Raw genomic sequence first — 18,187 nt, forward strand, 5'->3', positions numbered from 1 at the left:
CAAAAAAGAAACAACTTGAAATATCATGGCAAACATGAGATGCACCCATAAAAGATGAAAGCAATTGCTATAAACCACGTGAAAAAGCTGGTGTTATTACATATACCTCCTCCTTCACACTGAATTCATAAGAGTGAGAGGAGGACCCTTTTAATGGGACAAGGAAAATTAATAAATTAACATACTGCTCATATACTGCAAAGGTAATAATTCCAAAACACATTATGAGCACTGAGAAGAGTAGTCTTTATGAAGTTTTCTCAGAGAGCTGCCTTTCCAGGGAAGGCAATCAACAATCTTCCCCAGGATCAGCTCAACACTAGCCTAGAAGGCATCTGCAAAGTTGTTAGGCATGAATCCCATATATTGGGGACCCATTCCGGTGGGGTTGCCATAAGGAGCTCTGGGTTCTGGAAGAAGGATCCCAGGATAAGCATTCAGTAACAGCTGGCATAGGAATCTGAGTTGGCAACCCAGGACCTGGAAACTACAAGGATGTTTACCTAGAACTTATGAAGAGAGAAGCTTAAATGGGGGAAAAACAGTACAAATTATGGGCACCAAATACATATATAATATAGGAAATGGGAAGAAATGGCAGAAACTTCCAGAACATGAATGTGTAGCATAATGTAAACAAGAGATTTCATTAGGGAACTTTTTCCAGACAAGAGTGAGGCATCCATTTCCAGGGATCTGATTATCCACTCAAGCACTGCCCTTCAACCACATATCAGAGGGAACAAATAGGAGCAGGGTCTAGGATGTGTACCCTGGAACACCCTCTGCTGTCTTTGCCACTGTGTCTAGGGGCAAAATTCCAGAAATCCATGGCACCCAAGAATAAATCCCAAGTATGTGTTCTCCTTCAGGGCTTTTGAGCCACAATTCCACCCCCTGGCAGAAATACTACTTCTGTTTTAAAGCTGTTAAAAACCTATTTTTAAAATCATACAGTTGGCAGATCACCAAAATCAAAACTTGATAGTCTAGTATAGTCTTATAGAAGAATTTAAAATAATCCATGAGAAAATGTTCCAAGCCTGAAAAAATAACACTTTCACACACACACCCGCACACAGGCAGGACCATGTGTGTGCGCACTGGGGAAACTGCTTGCACAGTCCCAAGAATGAGGGCCCAGGAGGATGGTGAAGATGACAGAGTGGGATGGGCCGTATGTTCCAATTTCTGTATACATTACCTATTGATCCACTGCCCCATCAATTCTCTTCAAGATTTATCTCAGGCCCAGGGCTCTTCTTCTTCCTTCATAGCTAAAAGTCTCCCTTCTTCCTGAATAGTGTCTCCAAATTTCTTCTTTTTTATTTTTTCGAGACAGGGTCACACAGGCTGGAGTGCACTGGCATGATTAGAGCTCACTGCAGCCTCGACCTCCTGGGCTCAAGCGACCCTCCCACCTCAGCCTCCCGAGTAGCTGGAACTACAGGCACGTGCCACCAGGCTCGGCTAATTTTTTGTATTTTTTTGTAGAGATGGAGGTTTCCCCATGTTTCCCAGGCTGGTCTTGAACTCCTAGACTCAAGCGATCCACCTGCCTCAGCCTCCCAAAGTGCTGGGATTACAGGCATGAGACACTGGACCTAGTCATTCTCTCCAAATTTCAATGCAGTCTACATTTGAACTTCCATGAGTTTCCCACACTCACTGCCCTCCTAATGTGCTGCTCCTTGACCTGGGCATAAATCTTCCTTTACATTTCTGACTTGCTTACTTCCTATTTCCAGCTACTGTTATTCCCCAATAACTGTTAAATACCCAATTCTATTACAAGTTAATCATAGTGTGGATTGGAATAGGTTGTCTTTTGTTACGTTTTTAGTGATTAACAGAATTTCTTGGCACATAGTAGGCAATGAATAAATACTTCCTGGTGGATTTGCTTCCATTTTATGTACCTGTTATGTTTCAGGTGACATGATTTAACCTAATCGGAAGGGCTCTGTGTGTGACATGATACAACATAAATATGGTATGTCCAAAGCTGCACTGCTATATTAGCTCTTACAATGGTATCCTATCAGCTATTTTTTGTCATCATCAAAAGATCATTACTAAGTTCCAATATACAACACTTGGATAAAATCCCCTAGCCCCTAGAAACTTATAATTGGACAAAACTATCACCATATGGTGAGTAAATATGGGGAAAATATATATAGATATGTCTAAAAGCAAGGCAAGGCATGGTGGCTCACACCTGTAGTCCCAGCAGTTTGGGAGGCTGAGATGGGTGGATTGCTTGAGCCCAGGAGTTAGAGAACAGCCTGGACAACATGGCGAAACCCCGCCTCTACAAAAAAAAAAAAAAAAAAAAAAAATTAGCTGAGCGTGGTGGCATGCACCTGCAGTCCCAGCTGCTTGGAGGCTGAGGTGGGAGGATTGCTTGAGGCTGGGAGGCAGAGGTGGCAATGAGCGGTGATCGCGCCACTGAACTCTAACATGAGTGACAAAGCCAGACCCTCTCAAAATAAATAAATACAATAAAAGTAACTTCCCTGGAGGCTGGGGAGCCTCATTAGCAGCTCTTCTTTCTAGGAAATGACCATCCCAAAAGGGAACTTGATTTTCAAGCTTGTAGAAAGTACCCAGCTCTTTAGATTTACATTTAGTCTAGGGAGGAATGGCTGTATAGCCAGCCAGAGCTGGGTTTGAATTTCTGCTCCACTACTTACTGACTGACTTAGGACAGGCACTTTCCCTCCCTGAACATATGTGCGCATCAGAAAAATGGTCACGTCACCATTAGCCTTTCAGGGCAGCTGGCAGAGCAAATAAGGTAACAAAGAAAACACCTATAAAGCACCCAGCTTGGTACCCAGGAAATCAGAAGTGGATACACAACTTTCCTCTTCTCCCCTCTTTTGAATAACTCATCCATTATTCAAATGGCACCTACAACAATACACTAAGTAGGAAGACTGGTTCGTGAGAAAATTCATACTTGCTGTATATCCTTTGTAAGTCCATGGGTTATATCAAGCATTCCTTGATTATGCTCAATACTTAAGGACCAGTGGCCAGGCTGTTGTGTATGTGTGTACATACGCATGTGTGTGGGAGGGATATTTGATATTCTTTCTTTTTCAATATTTCTTACCCAATCACGAGTCAGAGCCTTTATGGGATAAAGGCTTCCTAAGATGTAAATGTCCAAGAATTGAGCATTTCTAGGAAATTCCTGAAGCATCCCAAGAAAGTTAGGCTGAGGATGAATTCTCACATCCTACACATGCTCCACAAGTGTAGAATTATTCGATTCTGCTTCGATGGAAAGGGCAAGGTCAAGGACAGCCTAAGGACAGTCTGTTATTCCATGAACTAAACATGAGCTGACACTGACACCCAGGTCCAGAGGAAACAAGTCAGTGGCACTATCAAAGACCTCCAGATAGGATTCCTCCAGACAGCAGTGAAAAATTCATTCAGTTGTTTGTCTCAGAGGATTCTGTCTTAGATATGAAGTCTGTGTGACTGATGAAGGCATAGTGATGGTGGGTCTAGGCAGAGAAGTTGGAAGATGACACAGAACCTCTCAATTGGGAAAAACTTCCCCCTTTTTCCTCAAGCTCTTGTCCCTCGGGAAAACTCTTAGTTTCTCTTCAAAGCCCTAAAGAAAATGCTACCTCCTCTAGGAAGCTCTCCAGGGCCACTCAAAGTATGGCCCCTGCTTGCTTGGCTTTCAGTTACTGCACATATGACCTGGTATCACAGTTACTTGCTGCCTTCTGCCTCCTCCACCAGACTACATCCTCCTGCATTATCCCCTCTCACATTTCTCATGGGTTGAAATAATATATTTAAAGTATTTGCTAACATTGATTGATCTGTTTTCATTGCAAGAAAACATAGCTCCTAAATGCAGGGACTATGGTCTGCCTTACTGCTCACTATTCTATCCCCAGTACCCAGAACTTTGCCTGGCATCTGGGAAGTGCTCACTAGAGTTTGTTGAATGAATGAATAAATGAATGAATGAATGAATGAATAAATAAGTAGAGGTCAGTTTCTTAGGGTTCTGTTTGTTTCTCCAGCACCCAGCATAGTGGCTGGCACAAAGTTGTCAGGGAGGAAAGGTTAAATGAACAAAATTGCGTTTTAAAAAATCATCTTTTAAGTTTTAAAAAGTGGTCTATTTTTATGTAAATTGCTATCCAAACCAGGAATGTATAAATATGCCATCCTCATTAGCATAGAATTTGGACTGAATAGAAACCTGAAGATGGGCAACGAAGAATTTAAGCAAAAATTAGAGATATATTCTAAGCTGGGAACTGTTCCATGTATTATACTCACAGGCATCCTCATTGGAGTCCTAGTAAGACGGAAGAAAAAGATGCTAAAAAAACAATCTAAAGAATTTGGGAGAGACTCTTGCTTCTGGGAATGACTTCACGTGGTCATAATTTCACTTATCAAAGCCCACATGTTTAAAGCATTGTGCTCTTCATGTTTTCTCATTGTCATTTCATCCTAGTAAGGTAGATCAATCAGGAGCTATACCCATTTTTTAGAGAGGAAAACTGAGGCTAGAGGCTATGCAATCTCTGTAAGGTCACAAAGCTAATTAGTAGTGGAGTAAGTTCTAAATCGGGTCAGCTGACTCCAAGGTTAGTAATCTTCCCACTCCCCACTGGTTGGGTGGCAATTATAATCTTCACTTCATTCCAACTACAGCCCCGGGCCAACTCCAAACCTTTGCTGAGGCCGCCAATTACTCTCAACTTCTGCATCTTCAGCATTTAGTATTCCTGGGACCTCAATTGGTATTGGTAGGAATAGTCTCCTTATAGCATAGTAGTTAGGGGTTGGCTTTAGAGTCAGACAGACCTAGGTATGAGGACAAATCCCACTACTGTGATCTTTAGTATGTTTACTTAACCTCCCTGTGCCTCAGTTTCTTCAACTGTGAAATGGGATGATAATAATATATACCTCACATGGTTATTGTGAAGATTAAATGGAAAAATGGTTACAAAGCACTTAGTACAGGTTGTGTTTTACAGCCTCATGTTAAAATGAGAAAAGGTGATTAGCTGAGATGTTAGACATGGACTGTCCCCCCTATTAAGATGCCTTCTGCTCATTAAGTCCCCCCCTCATTCCTCCCAAGCTCAGGGCAGGGGCTTTGCAGGAAGAGGTTAATCCAGCAAGTGTGGTTTGCCTGTGGTGTGCGTGCCTAGCCCCATAAAACCCTCTAACGAGAGGCAGCTCGTTGGCTTGGCTGTCTCTAGGCATTCTGTCCTCTCACAGAGGCTGAGTTTGTGCCAAGCCGAAGCCCTCTGCCCCAGGGAGTCTCTGTGGGTTGAGTCAGGCAACTGTAGTGAACAAGTCTTGTTCCCACTGATCCCCAAGTTCTAGCTAAGGGTTCTTTCCAGGAGGGAGTCTAGGAGTGCTGAATGGGATAGATGCCTGGACTTCCTGCTTGGAAGACACTGAAGGACAGTGTTTGCTGAGACAGGAAGAGAGGGAGTCTCCAGGAGAGACCATAATGTTTGAGATACACAAGAACAGTGCTTGTGGGCACAGTCTTCCACAATAGATGGAAGAATCCCAGGCATCCAGACAAGAAAGACATCTGCTCTGAAACAATGAAGAGGCCATGGACTGATCACAGCTCACTCATCAAAAGCTGGTCATGGAGATACCTGAGGGCCAATTAAGTCATTCACCCAGATACCCTCACATCTTCCCAGTGCCGCCTCCTTTGGAGTTTAAGGGAAACCTGATCCTGGAGGGTAAGCATCTCTTTGATCCCTGCTGGCCTCAGTGAAACATCATTTACAGGGAAAGTTTTGAGCCCTCCCTAGAGCAAAGGCTTGGGCTAAGCTCTCCCTCTGTGGATTGGAGCCAGGCTAGTTAAACTTTATATGTGAAGTGTGGCAATTCGAGGAATAACCTCCACTTTACAACATTCCCTGTCTCCTTGCCTACCAATAGCAATTGGCCTGAAAGTCTTGGGCTTGGATGGAAAGGAAACCACAGGCCTAACCCAGCTCCACCCTAGCAGGCTGGGTAGGTGTAACATGACCTGCCCCTCAACCTGGGCTATGGCAGACAGGTACCCGCCCTGGCACACCTGCCCAGAAGTCTGTTTCTGGTAAGGAGGTAGGTGAGTATTCAATAGCTATGGCCCCAGGATAGGGCACTAAGCTCTCTTTATAAGGGCAGGTTCCCCTGAGATGGAGTTGGGTAGAGGAGGGAGGCAGGGAGAATATCAATTCAAAAGAAAGAATGGGGTAACCTAGAAAAGGCTGTTGAGTGGGAAGGAAAGAATGATAGGCTCAGAGAAAGAGCACTGGGGTCACTTAGAGGACTTGCACACCCTCTAGGCATTGGGGAAGCAAAGAATTTAAGAGTAGAAGCAGTGCAAATATTGTTTGGGTGGCAATTATAATTTTCCTTGGGCACACCCTATGTGAATCTGAAGTAGGCTCTGGTTGGGGTGGCAGAGGTGGAGGAAAGAGAGGAGGTTATGAATAGTTCCTTCCCTTCGCCTTCTCCAGGACCCTGTGAGCTGTCCAGGACTCAGCCCAGGATCTCACCTGAAGTAAGAGGTCCCTATATGGGTCTATTCTCTGCTCATAAACTGGTTCCTTTTGACACCACCATACCTACCAGTCATTTTGGCAAAGTGACCCCAAGGACCCAAGTCACATTCCAGGGGCTGCAGGGCTGCAGTCTGTCATGCTATGGTAGGGGGAAAAAGTTTGGGGTCAGCGGGCCTCTGGCTTCCAAGGGGCTCCCGGTGCCCACGGTTTTGCAGGGCAGGAACGGAGGCAGAAGATGCCTCTCTTTTCAGGCCTTGCCCAATTCTTTGCTTTTACCCTAGACCTTTGTGTACACAATTGCAACTGAGCCCCTGGAGGGTACGTGGGGCTCCCTTCGAGGCAATATGAGGAAGCAGGCGCATGTTACAGGGTGCAGATCTGGGTTGTGTGAGGTTTGAGGTGGGAGTGGCCACAGCACCAGGCATAGGGCCCAACCTCCAACTTCCCAGGTCTGCGGGAGGCTGAGGGGAAGGAGTGTGTATATGAAATGAGAATAGTGAGGTGGGAAGCCTCCCCTGCCCACCCCCCTGAAAAAAAACAGAAACCCCAGCCCCCTTTCTCAGGCCCGTGGAATTTCCTAATTCTCCCTTGGAAGTGTAATTTCCAAGTCAGCTCAGAGAGTCCCAGGGCCAGCTGTGGTTACACTCACTTCCCCTTTATGAAGGAGCCTCTGTGCCTTGCCCTCACCTTACAAGACCAGTCCCTCACTGTGCGTCTCCCCAGATTGCCCGGCTCTCCGATCTTTCACCCCTTCCCAGGGTAGAGTACCAGGCTTCACTCTCTCTCGGAGGAATCCAGCCAGCAGTATGGTCACAAATTCAACGTCCTCTCCCTCCCGTTTCATCCTTCCGCCTCCTACCACCTCCTTTCACCCCAGGACGACCCCCGGAGCTTCCGGAACTAGGGTGACCTTGGCAGGGCCGGCCTGGGGCTGCAAGCCCCTCCTCCTTCCACCCGCCTGGTCCCCAGGACCCCCGACCTTCACAGCCCGGGCCCCCATGCGCCACAGCCGCAACCATCGAAGTTCAATCAAGTTGCGCTATTGTCTCAGCTCCGTCCAGGTCTCCTGGGCGCCTAAGCTCCTTTCCTTTCCTTTCCCCTCCCTAGAGCCTTCCACACACCCACTCCCAGCCCCAAATGCCCATAAGCCAAACGTCCAGGAGCTCGGAGGCTCCGGCGGCGCAGGCACTTCTCTCTCTGGCAGAAAAGCGAGCGCGGCCAAGACCCTCCTTCCTGCGGACCCCACACCCACTGCCCCGAGACTGCAGCTGCGGCGGAACTGGGGGGCTGTGGCTGGGAGGGGGGTGCCACAAACCCGACCCCAGCTCTGCGGTCTGGCGGTGAGGCCGGGAGTGTGGGGGCGCTTACCTGCGGGGGAAATTCACTGTCCTTCCGGATCTGGGCAGGGGCAGATGAAGCATCTTCCCCGGCTCAGGCGGCCATTCACCGGGTGGGCACCCAGTGCCCCCCAGGACCGCTCTCGCCCGACACCCGGGGACACCCGAAAATGTATGAGCTGTGGGCCACGCGGAGGGTCAGAAACCGAACCCTCGCCTGCCCTCCGCTCCCTTTTCTCCCCACCACCCGGGCTCGTACTTACGGCTCCAGCTGTACTTAAAGTGACAGAGCCCCATTTCCCCGCCGCTGACTTCTGTCCCGAGCCCCAGCGATGCAGGCTGCGAGCGGGCTCTTTAACGCCCAGAGCAGGTAGACAAAGAGCCACCGCAGCCTCCTCCGTTCCGGTGGCCTCGGAAGCCTGGAGGTGCCGACGGGGCTGGGGGCTCGACCTCCACCTGGGCTGCTCCGGAATTAACCCCTGGGATGCCAGCTGCTGTCCCTTGGGCTCTCTTACTCGCGCTGCACTGGCAGGAGGGGGTGTGAGCAGCGAGCCACTTCTCTCTGGGGCACGGGTTGGTAAGGAGTTGGGGAGGCCTGGGCAGAACCTTCTCCATAGAGGGCTTTCTCCCAGCCTCCTCCTGGCTCCTTTCCAGGCTTTTAGAAATTTCTAAAAATCGGAGCATGGGTCAGTGCATTGCCTAAAACAAGGTCCGTGAAGGGGTGTGGTGGGACACGAAGGTCCGATGGGGTACATATTGCCAGAGGTTGGCTCAGGACCCTTCTGCTCACAGCCGGGAGCCAAGTAGGATGGTGCGACCTTCTGATGTCCTAACAACCTCAGGGGGTGGGGCCCAACATCTCTCCAGCATTCAGGAGACCACAGATTAGGTGAGGTGTGCTTGCTGGGGGAAGACTGTGGGAGAGAAACAACAGCTCACACCACCCAACGATCTGTGCCTTTATCCAGGATCCATTTTCAGCTGACTGTTTAGGAAAAAAACAGTGGGATCCAGTAGCAGGGCCCTCCCATTGGGTTCCTCCCCACTGAGGGTCCTCCTGGTAACTTCACTCTCTTGGTTCCACAGAAAGGAGCCCTGTTGGGTAATTAGCCTGCTGCCCTCACCCTTGCTTCCTCCAGTTCTCACTCTTGGCTCCTGGAAGGGGTTAAGTGTCTATGGTTGGGTCCCAATCCCAATGTGAACTGGGCAAACTCGGAAGCCTACATTTTAGAGATGGACAAATTATACCTGCAGTTTCTTTAAGCGACAAAAACAACAGCAGCAATTTTTTAAAGCCCCCTAATGTGCTGAACTAAGATGACTTGGGACCACAGAGCAGTAGTCTCTAGTGTTTGGGCCGTTGGATGTGACTGAGCCACACATACAGATCCAGGTCACATGTGTTTTCTTAGGCCTATCTTTCCAGGCCTCAGTTTTTACAGATGTTAAGGGAGAGGTTTGCACTTCTGAACTCCTCCTCCTCGCTCTCACTGCCTTTAAAGAGGTCTGGGTGGTGCTTTGAGTCCTAGGAATAGTCCTTTCCCAAGCCCCCCAGCAATGCAGGCTGCCCCTACTATTTTCAGCCCACAGGTCAATGAACTTTGGGTAACTGGACAGCCCATCTGCCCCTACTACTCTGGCTACCCAATGCCACTGACCTGGGGCTGCAGCGCTGGGGTGATGAACCACAGTTCTGAGAGGGCGGAAAAGCAGAGGGATCTCCGTTTCTGGAGAATGGAACAGTTTAAGTTGGAGGAAGGGTCTTTGTTTCTGAGGTTGCATATTGTGGCCAAGTTTTCCAAATATGCTTGATCAAAGGGGAGTAAAGGGCTGCAGTGATCCTAGCACCAATCCCTCAGACTTCCCCCTAGCATAGGGGATAGACAGACTTTTATTTCCTTTACTCTAAGTGGTTTAGGTGGTAAGACTTAGAAAAGATGCACCAGCTCCCAAGCAGACCAGCTCTGAGGGAGAATCAGAGCAAGGCAGATGGTCCTCTCACATATTCTTCCATTTCATTCCAGGATGATGTCCCTGGCCAAGCCCTATCCTGGCTCTCCTGTTCTGATAATGTCCTGAGCCTCCCATCCTCACCACCACCCAAAACAGGGTGAGCACAGTGAGTTCTCTAGGGAGGCTCTGTCCATGCAGCTGTGCTGGAGCTGGCCTGGGTCATCTGGGGAACAGCTTATAGTGACGTGCCATAAGGGATTCTCTTTAGCCTCAGCCAGCATGGAATCCTGAGTAAAATGACTTTGTCTCAGCCAAAGGAATGTCATCAGCAGGGGATGTTTTTCTCCAGATCTAGCTGTAAGCTTTCCATAAGGTTTCCTCCTTTGTGGTTTTCTCAGCAGGGCCTGGAAGGAGGGAGATCTGAGGCCTGGAAGGGGTAGACATAGGGGTTTACTTGGAGGGACAGGGGTCTTGTGCATGGAGCTGAGCTGTTCCTGAACATTCCCTCACAGCCCCCCAGAGACCATGTGGCTCGATCCCTCATCCTCATACCTGGAGGCCTGCCCACCCTCCCTTCCACCCTCCTCCCGCTGTGTTTCACCTCACACAGGGACTGGAGGAGCAGATCATAAAGAGAACAAGTCTCAGCCAGTAGCTCAGCTCAGGGCAGAGACTGTCAGCTGAGTCCCCACTGAGCATTCTGGGGTATAGGGTCTGCACACCACCTCCTTCTTGGGACTGATTCCTGAGATGCCAGAACCCAACAGAAGGCGAGGTTCCTGCTATAGGTTCCTCTTTCCTTCTTGATGAGGAGGGTAAGTTCCACAGTAGTGTCTACCTTACTGCTTGGTGGAGGTTATTGTGGGCTTTTATAGGGGAAAGAGCAGGATCCCAGAAGCATTGCTACTTAAATAAATAACATGCAAATTAGCACTTGCTATTTTCAGTTCACAGGTCAAGGCACTTTGGGTAATAGGCAGCAGCACTGAAGAGAAATGCTGTCTGGGAGTTTTTTGTGAAAATATGAAAACACAGCCTCCTCTGTCAATGGGGAGCTCCCGTGCTTGAAGGGGCCCTGACCTTCCTTGCCTGTCATGAGGGTGTGGCAGAGTGGAAGGGATATAGTGGCACAGTTGCCTTGACTACAGTGGGGATGGGGTATGGGGGACGGGCAATGCAGGGGTGACTGTGAGCATGACTGTAGCCTGTGGCGCAGGGAGTTGGGGGCAGCTGAGGGACACATGGTAGAGGGGGATGACACCTGCTGAAAGGGAGCTGGGAGTCAGGCACTTGTCCAGAAAGAAAACCCAGCCAAAGAGGGAGAGAGGAAAAAGGCCTATCTATCTCACATAGGCTTCCTCTGTGCTCCTGTGGGGCTTCTCTTCAAAGAGCCCTTAGGAGCCATGATCTCATTTGTCTCCCATGCCAGCACTCTCACAGCAGCTCTTTACAAGGGGGAAACTGAGGCAAAGAAAGTCCAGGAAATGTCCAAAGCAGAGGGCAGAACGCAGACTAATATGCATGAGGTCCCTCAGCCAGATTCCTGGGAGGGCGTAATTCCCTCTTCCTTCCCACACCTTCCCCACCTAGAAGGATCTCTGGAGTCACCTTGGCTGAGGCCCAAGATTCTTTTGGCTAAAGTTTCATTTCCAACAGAGACATTGAAAGATAGTTTATGGGAGGCTCTCCTTGTCTCCTGGACAATAATCTCAGAGGTTGACGTGGTTGGTTAGAATGGGGTAAGAAGAAAAGGGAAAGACTTGAGAGGCAGTTTGGTGTGCTCTGAATTCCAGTGTCACTTGCCTGAGGGTTTCTGGGTTCCAGAGCCACCTGTCTGGAGCCTGATCACATACCCGATTTCCTGGTGAGTCCCAGAAATGAGACCCTTGAGGGGATTAGGGTCCCAAGGTAGGTATCCATAACTCTGTCCACTGACCTGCCCTCATGTCTTCTTGTTCCCATCAATCATGAGGCTATTTCATTCCTTAGATGGAAAAGCCCGTCCTTGCACAAGTTTTGGCCAGTCAGAGAACGTCCCCCTGGGCCTGTGGGTGACAGCTGGGCCTGTGACTCCTCTGCATCCTAGCCAGGCCTGGTTGATAGCATAATAGCAGAGGCAGGACAATGGGCATTTTATAGCAGAGTGATTAAAAAGAGAAAGAATTAAATCAGAGTGGGGGGCAGGGAAAGGAAAGAGAAAGGAATTGGGAGAGGGACTTCAGTGAATTAACCCTTTCCATACTGTGGCAGGATCAATGGGGAATTACCTGGCCACATCCTTAATCCCAGCTTTCAAAAACCTACTCTCAGATGCCCCATTGACCCAACTGAATCCTGAGGGAATCATCTGTCATGACCTTGACAGCTGTCTAGGAAAATGATTTCCAGTCTCTGTGTAGCAGAAGTTTTCAAAGCATATTTACGTCTATGAGTTTATTCTATTCTCAGACAACCTAAGCAGGTATTATTATACTTGCTTTAGAACATTAACAGCAAGAAAGATTAATAATAGAGTGGCCTAGTTTGGCCACAGGTTTAGAAGCCACAATGACTTGGGTCCAGGTCCAGGCAATGGATTTCTTTACCATTAGCAATGCCTGTGTCTTCCAGAGTTCCTCATGCATGAGGGTGGGGAGCTTCTCTCCTTTCCTGGACCAGCATGACTGCTGTCTTTCCTCCTCAATCTCCAGGCCCTTCCTACAGGAAATGCCAGGTACCCTGGATCAGACCCAGTTCATGTGGTCAGAAAATCCAGAACATTTGAGCCAAAAAGGACTTTAGAGAGCATCTAGTTCAAACCCCTCATTTTCACAGAGGAGAAAATTAGGCCCAGACAGGGCAAGTGACTAGCTCAAGACCCCTCCACACAACTCAGGTGTCTTGATTCCTGGGGCAGGCTTCTTTTCACTAGTCAGTGGCACCACTTCTTGCCACTCCCTCCCTGGGGCTAGTGTGGGGCTCAGATGGACAGGTTTGGAAGGTAGATGGGAGAATTTGAACTGGGGTCACTGGGAGTCAACAGATGCACAGTGGAGTGTTCCAAAGCTCAGCCCTAATCCCAGCTGAGATTTCTCTGGGGTAGCAAGTCAGCCAGCTGGAGGAAGGGGTCCTGGTCCCAGCTGTGTTACTGTTCAACAAATATTTATATAAACTTCAAGGAGACCTGCCTTTCTCACCACCCCCACAGTTGGGAGGGGCAGGAGAGAGGGTAGACCCTCCACATCTTGTATAGTGAGCTACCGTCTCAGTAGTCCTAGCTGATTATCCTGCTTCCAGTATCCCAACACATCAGTGGCTTTGTGTGCTTCTGAGAACATGAGACAGAGGATGATAGGAAGGGGTAGGGGAGAGGGGCTGCCTCTCCAGTAAGGGCCTGACAGACCCTCACCCAGGGTCACTGGGCAGATGCCAGGGTGTGTGTGAGTGTGTGTGTGTATGCATGTATACAAACCCTCCACCTCAAGAGGCCAGGAGCAATCATTTCAGATCAGCTTAAGCACCCATTCCACTGCACTCCATTGCCAAATGGTCTCCCATAGCAATGGGATCCATTGCTAATTTGGATCCCATATATCTGTGAAACAGAAATGAAACCTCATACAGTGTATCGAGAAAGTACTGTAAATGATCTTCTTCTTCTTCTTCCTCTTCCTCCTCCTCTTGTTCTTCTTCTTCCTCTTCTTCTTCTCCTCCTTCTTCTTCTTCCTATTCTTCTTCTCCTTCTTCTTCCTCCTCCTCCTCTCTTCTTCTTCCTCTTCTTCTTCTTTTCTTTTTGAGACAGGGTCTTGCTCTGTCACCCAGGCTGGAGTGCAGTGGCATGAACACGGCTCACTCCAGCCTCAATCTCCAATGGCTCAAGCGATCCTCCCACCTCAGCCTCCAGAGTTGCTGGGACCACAGGTGCAAGCCAACACAACCAGCTAGCTTTAAAACTTTTTGCAGAGAAAGGGTCTTGCTGTGTTGCCCAGGTTGGTCTCGAACTCCTGGGCTCAAGCAATCCTCCCGCCTAAGCCTCCCAAAGGGCTAGGATGACAGGTATGAGCCATCACATCTGGCCAATGTTATCTTCTTTAATCCTCAAAACCATCTCGCCACCTCCACTTCTATCCCTGGTGTGAGCCACCATCTGCTCTCACCTAGCTAACTGCAGCAGTCTGCTTTCCACGCTTCCTGGTTCCCCTGGTGTCCCTGTGGTCTGCTCTCCTCAGAGTAGCCAGACAGACCCTTTGCAAAACATGTTGGATCACATTGTCCCTCGCCCTGAAGTCCTCCAGTGGCTTCCTCGCTCTTGGAAGAAAAGCTAAAGTCCTCAGCATGGCACACATGGCCTCTGGCTACCTGGGACCTCATTTCTGGCCACTTGCCTCCTTGCTAACGCTCCTTCAGCCACACTGACCTCCCTGCAGTTCCTTGAACTTATGCTGATTCCTGCCTCTGGGCCTTTGCATATACTCTTCCGTCTGCCTGGACAGCTCTCTCCCCAGTTATCTGCATAGTTTATCAAAGAAGCCTTCCCTGACTACCCACTCTCAAATACCCACTACCCTATCACTCTCTGCCCCTTACCCTGCTTTATTTGTCCTTATGACACACAGCACCACCTAATTTATTGCATGTTTATTTGTTGGCTTGTTTGCCATTTCTTTTTCTCTCTTTCTTTAATTTAATAATTTTTTTTTTTTTTTTTTTTTTTTTTGGAGACGGAGTCTCGCGCTGTGTCACCCAGGCTGGAGTGCAGTGGCGCGATCTTGGCTCACTGCAAGCTCCGCCTCCCAGGTTCAGGCCATTCTCCTGCCTCAGCCTCCGAGTAGCTGGGACTACAGGCGCCTGCCACCACGCCCGGCTAGTTTTTTGTATTTTTAGTAGAGACGGGGTTTCACCATGTTAGCCAGGATGGTCTCGATCTCCTGACCTCGTGATCCACCCGCCTCGGCCTCCCAAAGTGCTGGGATTACAGGCTTGAGCCACCGCGCCCGGCCAATAAGTTTTTTTAAATACAGAAGTTTTCACAAATTTGGGTGTCATCCTTGCACAGGGGACATGCTAATCTTCTCTGCATCATTCCAATTTTAGTATATGTGCTGCCAAAGTGAGCACTGCCATTTCTTTTTTGTTTTGTTTTTTGAGACAGAGTCTCGCTCTGTTGCCCAGGCTGGAGAACAGTGGTGTGATCTCGGCTCACTGCAACCTCTGCCTCCTGGGTTTAAGCGATACTCAGGCCTCAGCCTCCTGAGTAGCTGGGATTACGGGCACATGCCACCATGCCCGGCTAATTTTTGTATTTTTAGTAGAGAAAGGGTTTTGCCATGTTGGCCAGGCTGGTTTTGAACTCCTGACCTCAGGTGATCCACCCGCCTCAGCCTCTCAAAGTGCTGGGATTACAGGTGTGACCCACCACACCCGGCCGTTTCTTTTCATACATGAGTTTAAGAGTAATGCCTATTTTTCCTCCTGCCACATCTGCAGTGTCTGGTATATATTAGGTGGTCTACAAGTGTTTATCGAATGTATGAGCAAATATCACAAGGTGGGCATTTCTCTCAGATAATAACACCGAAGCACAAAGAGGCTAAGTAATGCACACAGGTAGTGAGTAGCAAACCGAAAATTATATCCAGGCCAGTTGGGCTTGAATGTTCCATCTACTTTGCTACTCTGCCTCCCAAGAGCAGGAAACTAACCACAAGGACCTGTGGAGATAAAAGAGATTGTATAAGCCAGCAGTGGTGGCTCATGCCTGTAATTCCAGCACTTGGGGAGGCCAAAGTGGGTGGATAGCTTGAGCCCAGGAGTTTGAGACCAGCTTGGGCAGTATGGCAAAACCCTGCCTCTACAAAAACAAAACAAAACAAAAAACAAAAATTAGTGGGTATTTTAAAATTTAAGAATTAGCCTGTACTACATTTTAAACTTAGCACGGATTAAAAGTAGCACAGTGGCACTTGCTTGTAGTCCCAGCTACTTGGGAGGCTGAGGTGGGAGGATTGCTTGGGCCCAAGAAGTCAAGGCTGCAGTGAACCATGATTGTGCCACTGCACTCCAGCCTGGGTGTGATGCTTGTCTCAGAAAAAAAAAGAGACAGAGAGAGAGATATTGTATAGCTGTTGCCTTCCAAACTTCAGGAGTATCTGATCAGAGCTGGCGAAGGGTGGTATCTTTTAGCTGGAACCTCACACACGGAGCTCCTTTTCCTGGCTAAATCCAGAAAACAGGGAACATCAGAGGAAAGTTCACTCCAGCATGGGCACAGGGCAGCTGGCTATCCCCCAGGGCCCCTCTGTGGAGGCTCATTGTGGCTTGGAAAGGGGCAGTGACAGCCAGATGATAAGCTCTGTCCCTGATCTTCTAATAACACTCAGCAGAATGTCAGCAGTCCTGGGAACCCCAACTGCTGGAAGTCCCACCACCTGAAATTGTCCATATGGCCATGTATGTGTAGATAGTGTCATTCCTGAACTGCCCTTTGTCATCAAACCCACAGGGGCCAAGACAGAAGCCAGACATCAAAGTAGAGGAAGAATGAGAGATTGAGGCTGAGGAGAGGGGCTGGAAGAGGGTGAGCAGTCAAAGAGGGCAGGGTCTAGGTCAGAGATTTATTCCTGTCTCCCAAGCTGGAGAAGTCCCAACAAGAAAGAGAAAAGGCATGACACAGACCCCTTTAAGTAGGAGCTGGCCAAAGGAGAAGGGGTATAGGCTGGTGAGAATACACTCGCCCTGCTCTGGGTCACACCCCACCCCCGCCAGGCTGAGCACAAGGTCACTCATCTTGCTCTGGATGGGCCCCTCCACTTCTCAGACACTCTCTGTGCCTGTCTGGTTGCCACACACCCCCTGCACATCGGCGGGCCTGTGTCCTCAAACAGTTGATCTTGTGCACACACAGCCTCTTTGTATCCAGCCACCTCTCACACACATGTTCGGATGGGTCTCACACAGTATCTGTCTGTCTCTCATTTCCACTGCTTGGCGTGCACATCACGAACCCGCTGACTCTGTTTTTCTACCGCACATGCCCCCGTGTCAGCCTCTCCTACCTTGTCTCTCCGTGATCCTGCCCTGCATATTCAGTGAGTGTTGATCTGCCTCCAGTGTAGCTATGCGCTTTCGGTCTCTATGGGTCTGACTCTTTCCTCTGGCCTGCTTTGCAAATCTATACTTTTATGCCTCTTCCTGTGCTTGTTCCATTGTCACACCGATATATAGATAACAACCATTCAGTCCTTCAGCATCATGGGACCCCTAAACCTTTATACTTCAGTAGGTAGTTCCCTCTGCCTGGCCTGCTGGCTTTTCTTCAGCTGCAGTGAATGGCCTTTTACTGCCTGGCCAGAGACATCTGATAGCCCAGAGGCCAGAGCTGGCCCCTCATGAACATCCTGGGACAGCTCAGCCTTTGAGCTAGAGGCAAACAAGGACTTGTATTCACAGAGGCTTGGGTTGCTCCTTCTGCCCTTGGACCAGAGTTCCTGACTGTGGGTACTTTGTGGCTCCCCAAAGCAAGACTCTATCCTGGAAGATGGAGAGGTCATGTAAGGGCATTCCAGGAGGGGGTCTCTAACAGTGATTCATTGGTCAGTCGACAGCACGGCCTGAGAACCTACACTGCTAGGTGTTGAGGGGACACAGAGAGAGAGAAGACAGAGTCTCTGTCCTTGGGAAGCTCCTACTCCAGTGGAAGGCCTGTGATCCCTGCCCCTGACATGCTCACAGGCTTCAGGGACACAAGGGCTGCACACAGAGGGAAAGGCTTCAAGGAGCACATGGTGAGGCAGCAGGTGTACTGGAACATGCGCAGAATGTCGGGGGAAGAGGCCTGGGTTCTGTTCTGGTGGGGCCAGTTTGAGTTATGTGATCCTCCCAAGCCAGTTAATCCAAGTTCCAACTTCTTCACTTGTAAATTGGGTGGGGGATGGGGGGAGAATATCTAATTCACATTAAATAAAATAATGCCATATTAGTGTGTGCAAACCATGCATGCTAGAATCATAAAAGTGCAAATTACTGCAGTACGCATTATGCACACAAGTGCCAGGACAACCCAGAGTCCAGTGGGATGAATCAGGAAAGGCTCCCTGGAGGGAGGGGATTTGGCAAAGATGGGTGGGCAACTGGACATCACCACCCAGGTGGAATAGCTGGCCATAGATGATGGCCTTTGTAGCTTTGGTTTTCTAGGAGCAACCAAGGGAAGGGATGGAAGTAACATTTACTGACACCTGCTGCATGCCAAGTGTTATTTTTTCAGATGGAGCCTGATCTCAGCTCACTGCAACATCCACCTCCCAGGTTCAAGCAATTCTCGTGCCTCAGCCTCCCGAGTAGCTG

The 18,187-nt window shown here is 49.0% G+C and overlaps 1 protein-coding gene and 1 non-coding gene across 3 annotated transcripts in view; both read right to left on the minus strand.

Moving 5' to 3' along the window:
- The window catches only part of NAV1 (neuron navigator 1), a 174,729-nt gene that overhangs the window by 77,758 nt on the left and 78,784 nt on the right, over positions 1–18,187 (minus strand). Inside the window, exon 1 of one of the 2 annotated variants that reach the window (XM_025370900.1) lies at positions 7,941–8,182. The exons of the other annotated variant lie outside the window; for it this stretch is intronic. Coding sequence (XP_025226685.1) covers positions 7,941–7,993 — 53 coding nt within the window. The 5' untranslated portion in view covers positions 7,994–8,182. Of the gene's footprint in view, positions 1–7,940; positions 8,183–18,187 lie in introns of those variants that run through there. 2 annotated transcript variants of the gene reach the window in all.
- On the minus strand, positions 14,853–14,959 carry LOC112615278. The gene has a single exon (XR_003117312.1). It is a non-coding gene; the product is annotated as a U6 spliceosomal RNA (small nuclear RNA).

This window comes from Theropithecus gelada, chromosome 1 (assembly GCF_003255815.1).
Source record: "Theropithecus gelada isolate Dixy chromosome 1, Tgel_1.0, whole genome shotgun sequence".
NCBI classification, from domain to species: domain Eukaryota; kingdom Metazoa; phylum Chordata; class Mammalia; order Primates; family Cercopithecidae; genus Theropithecus; species Theropithecus gelada.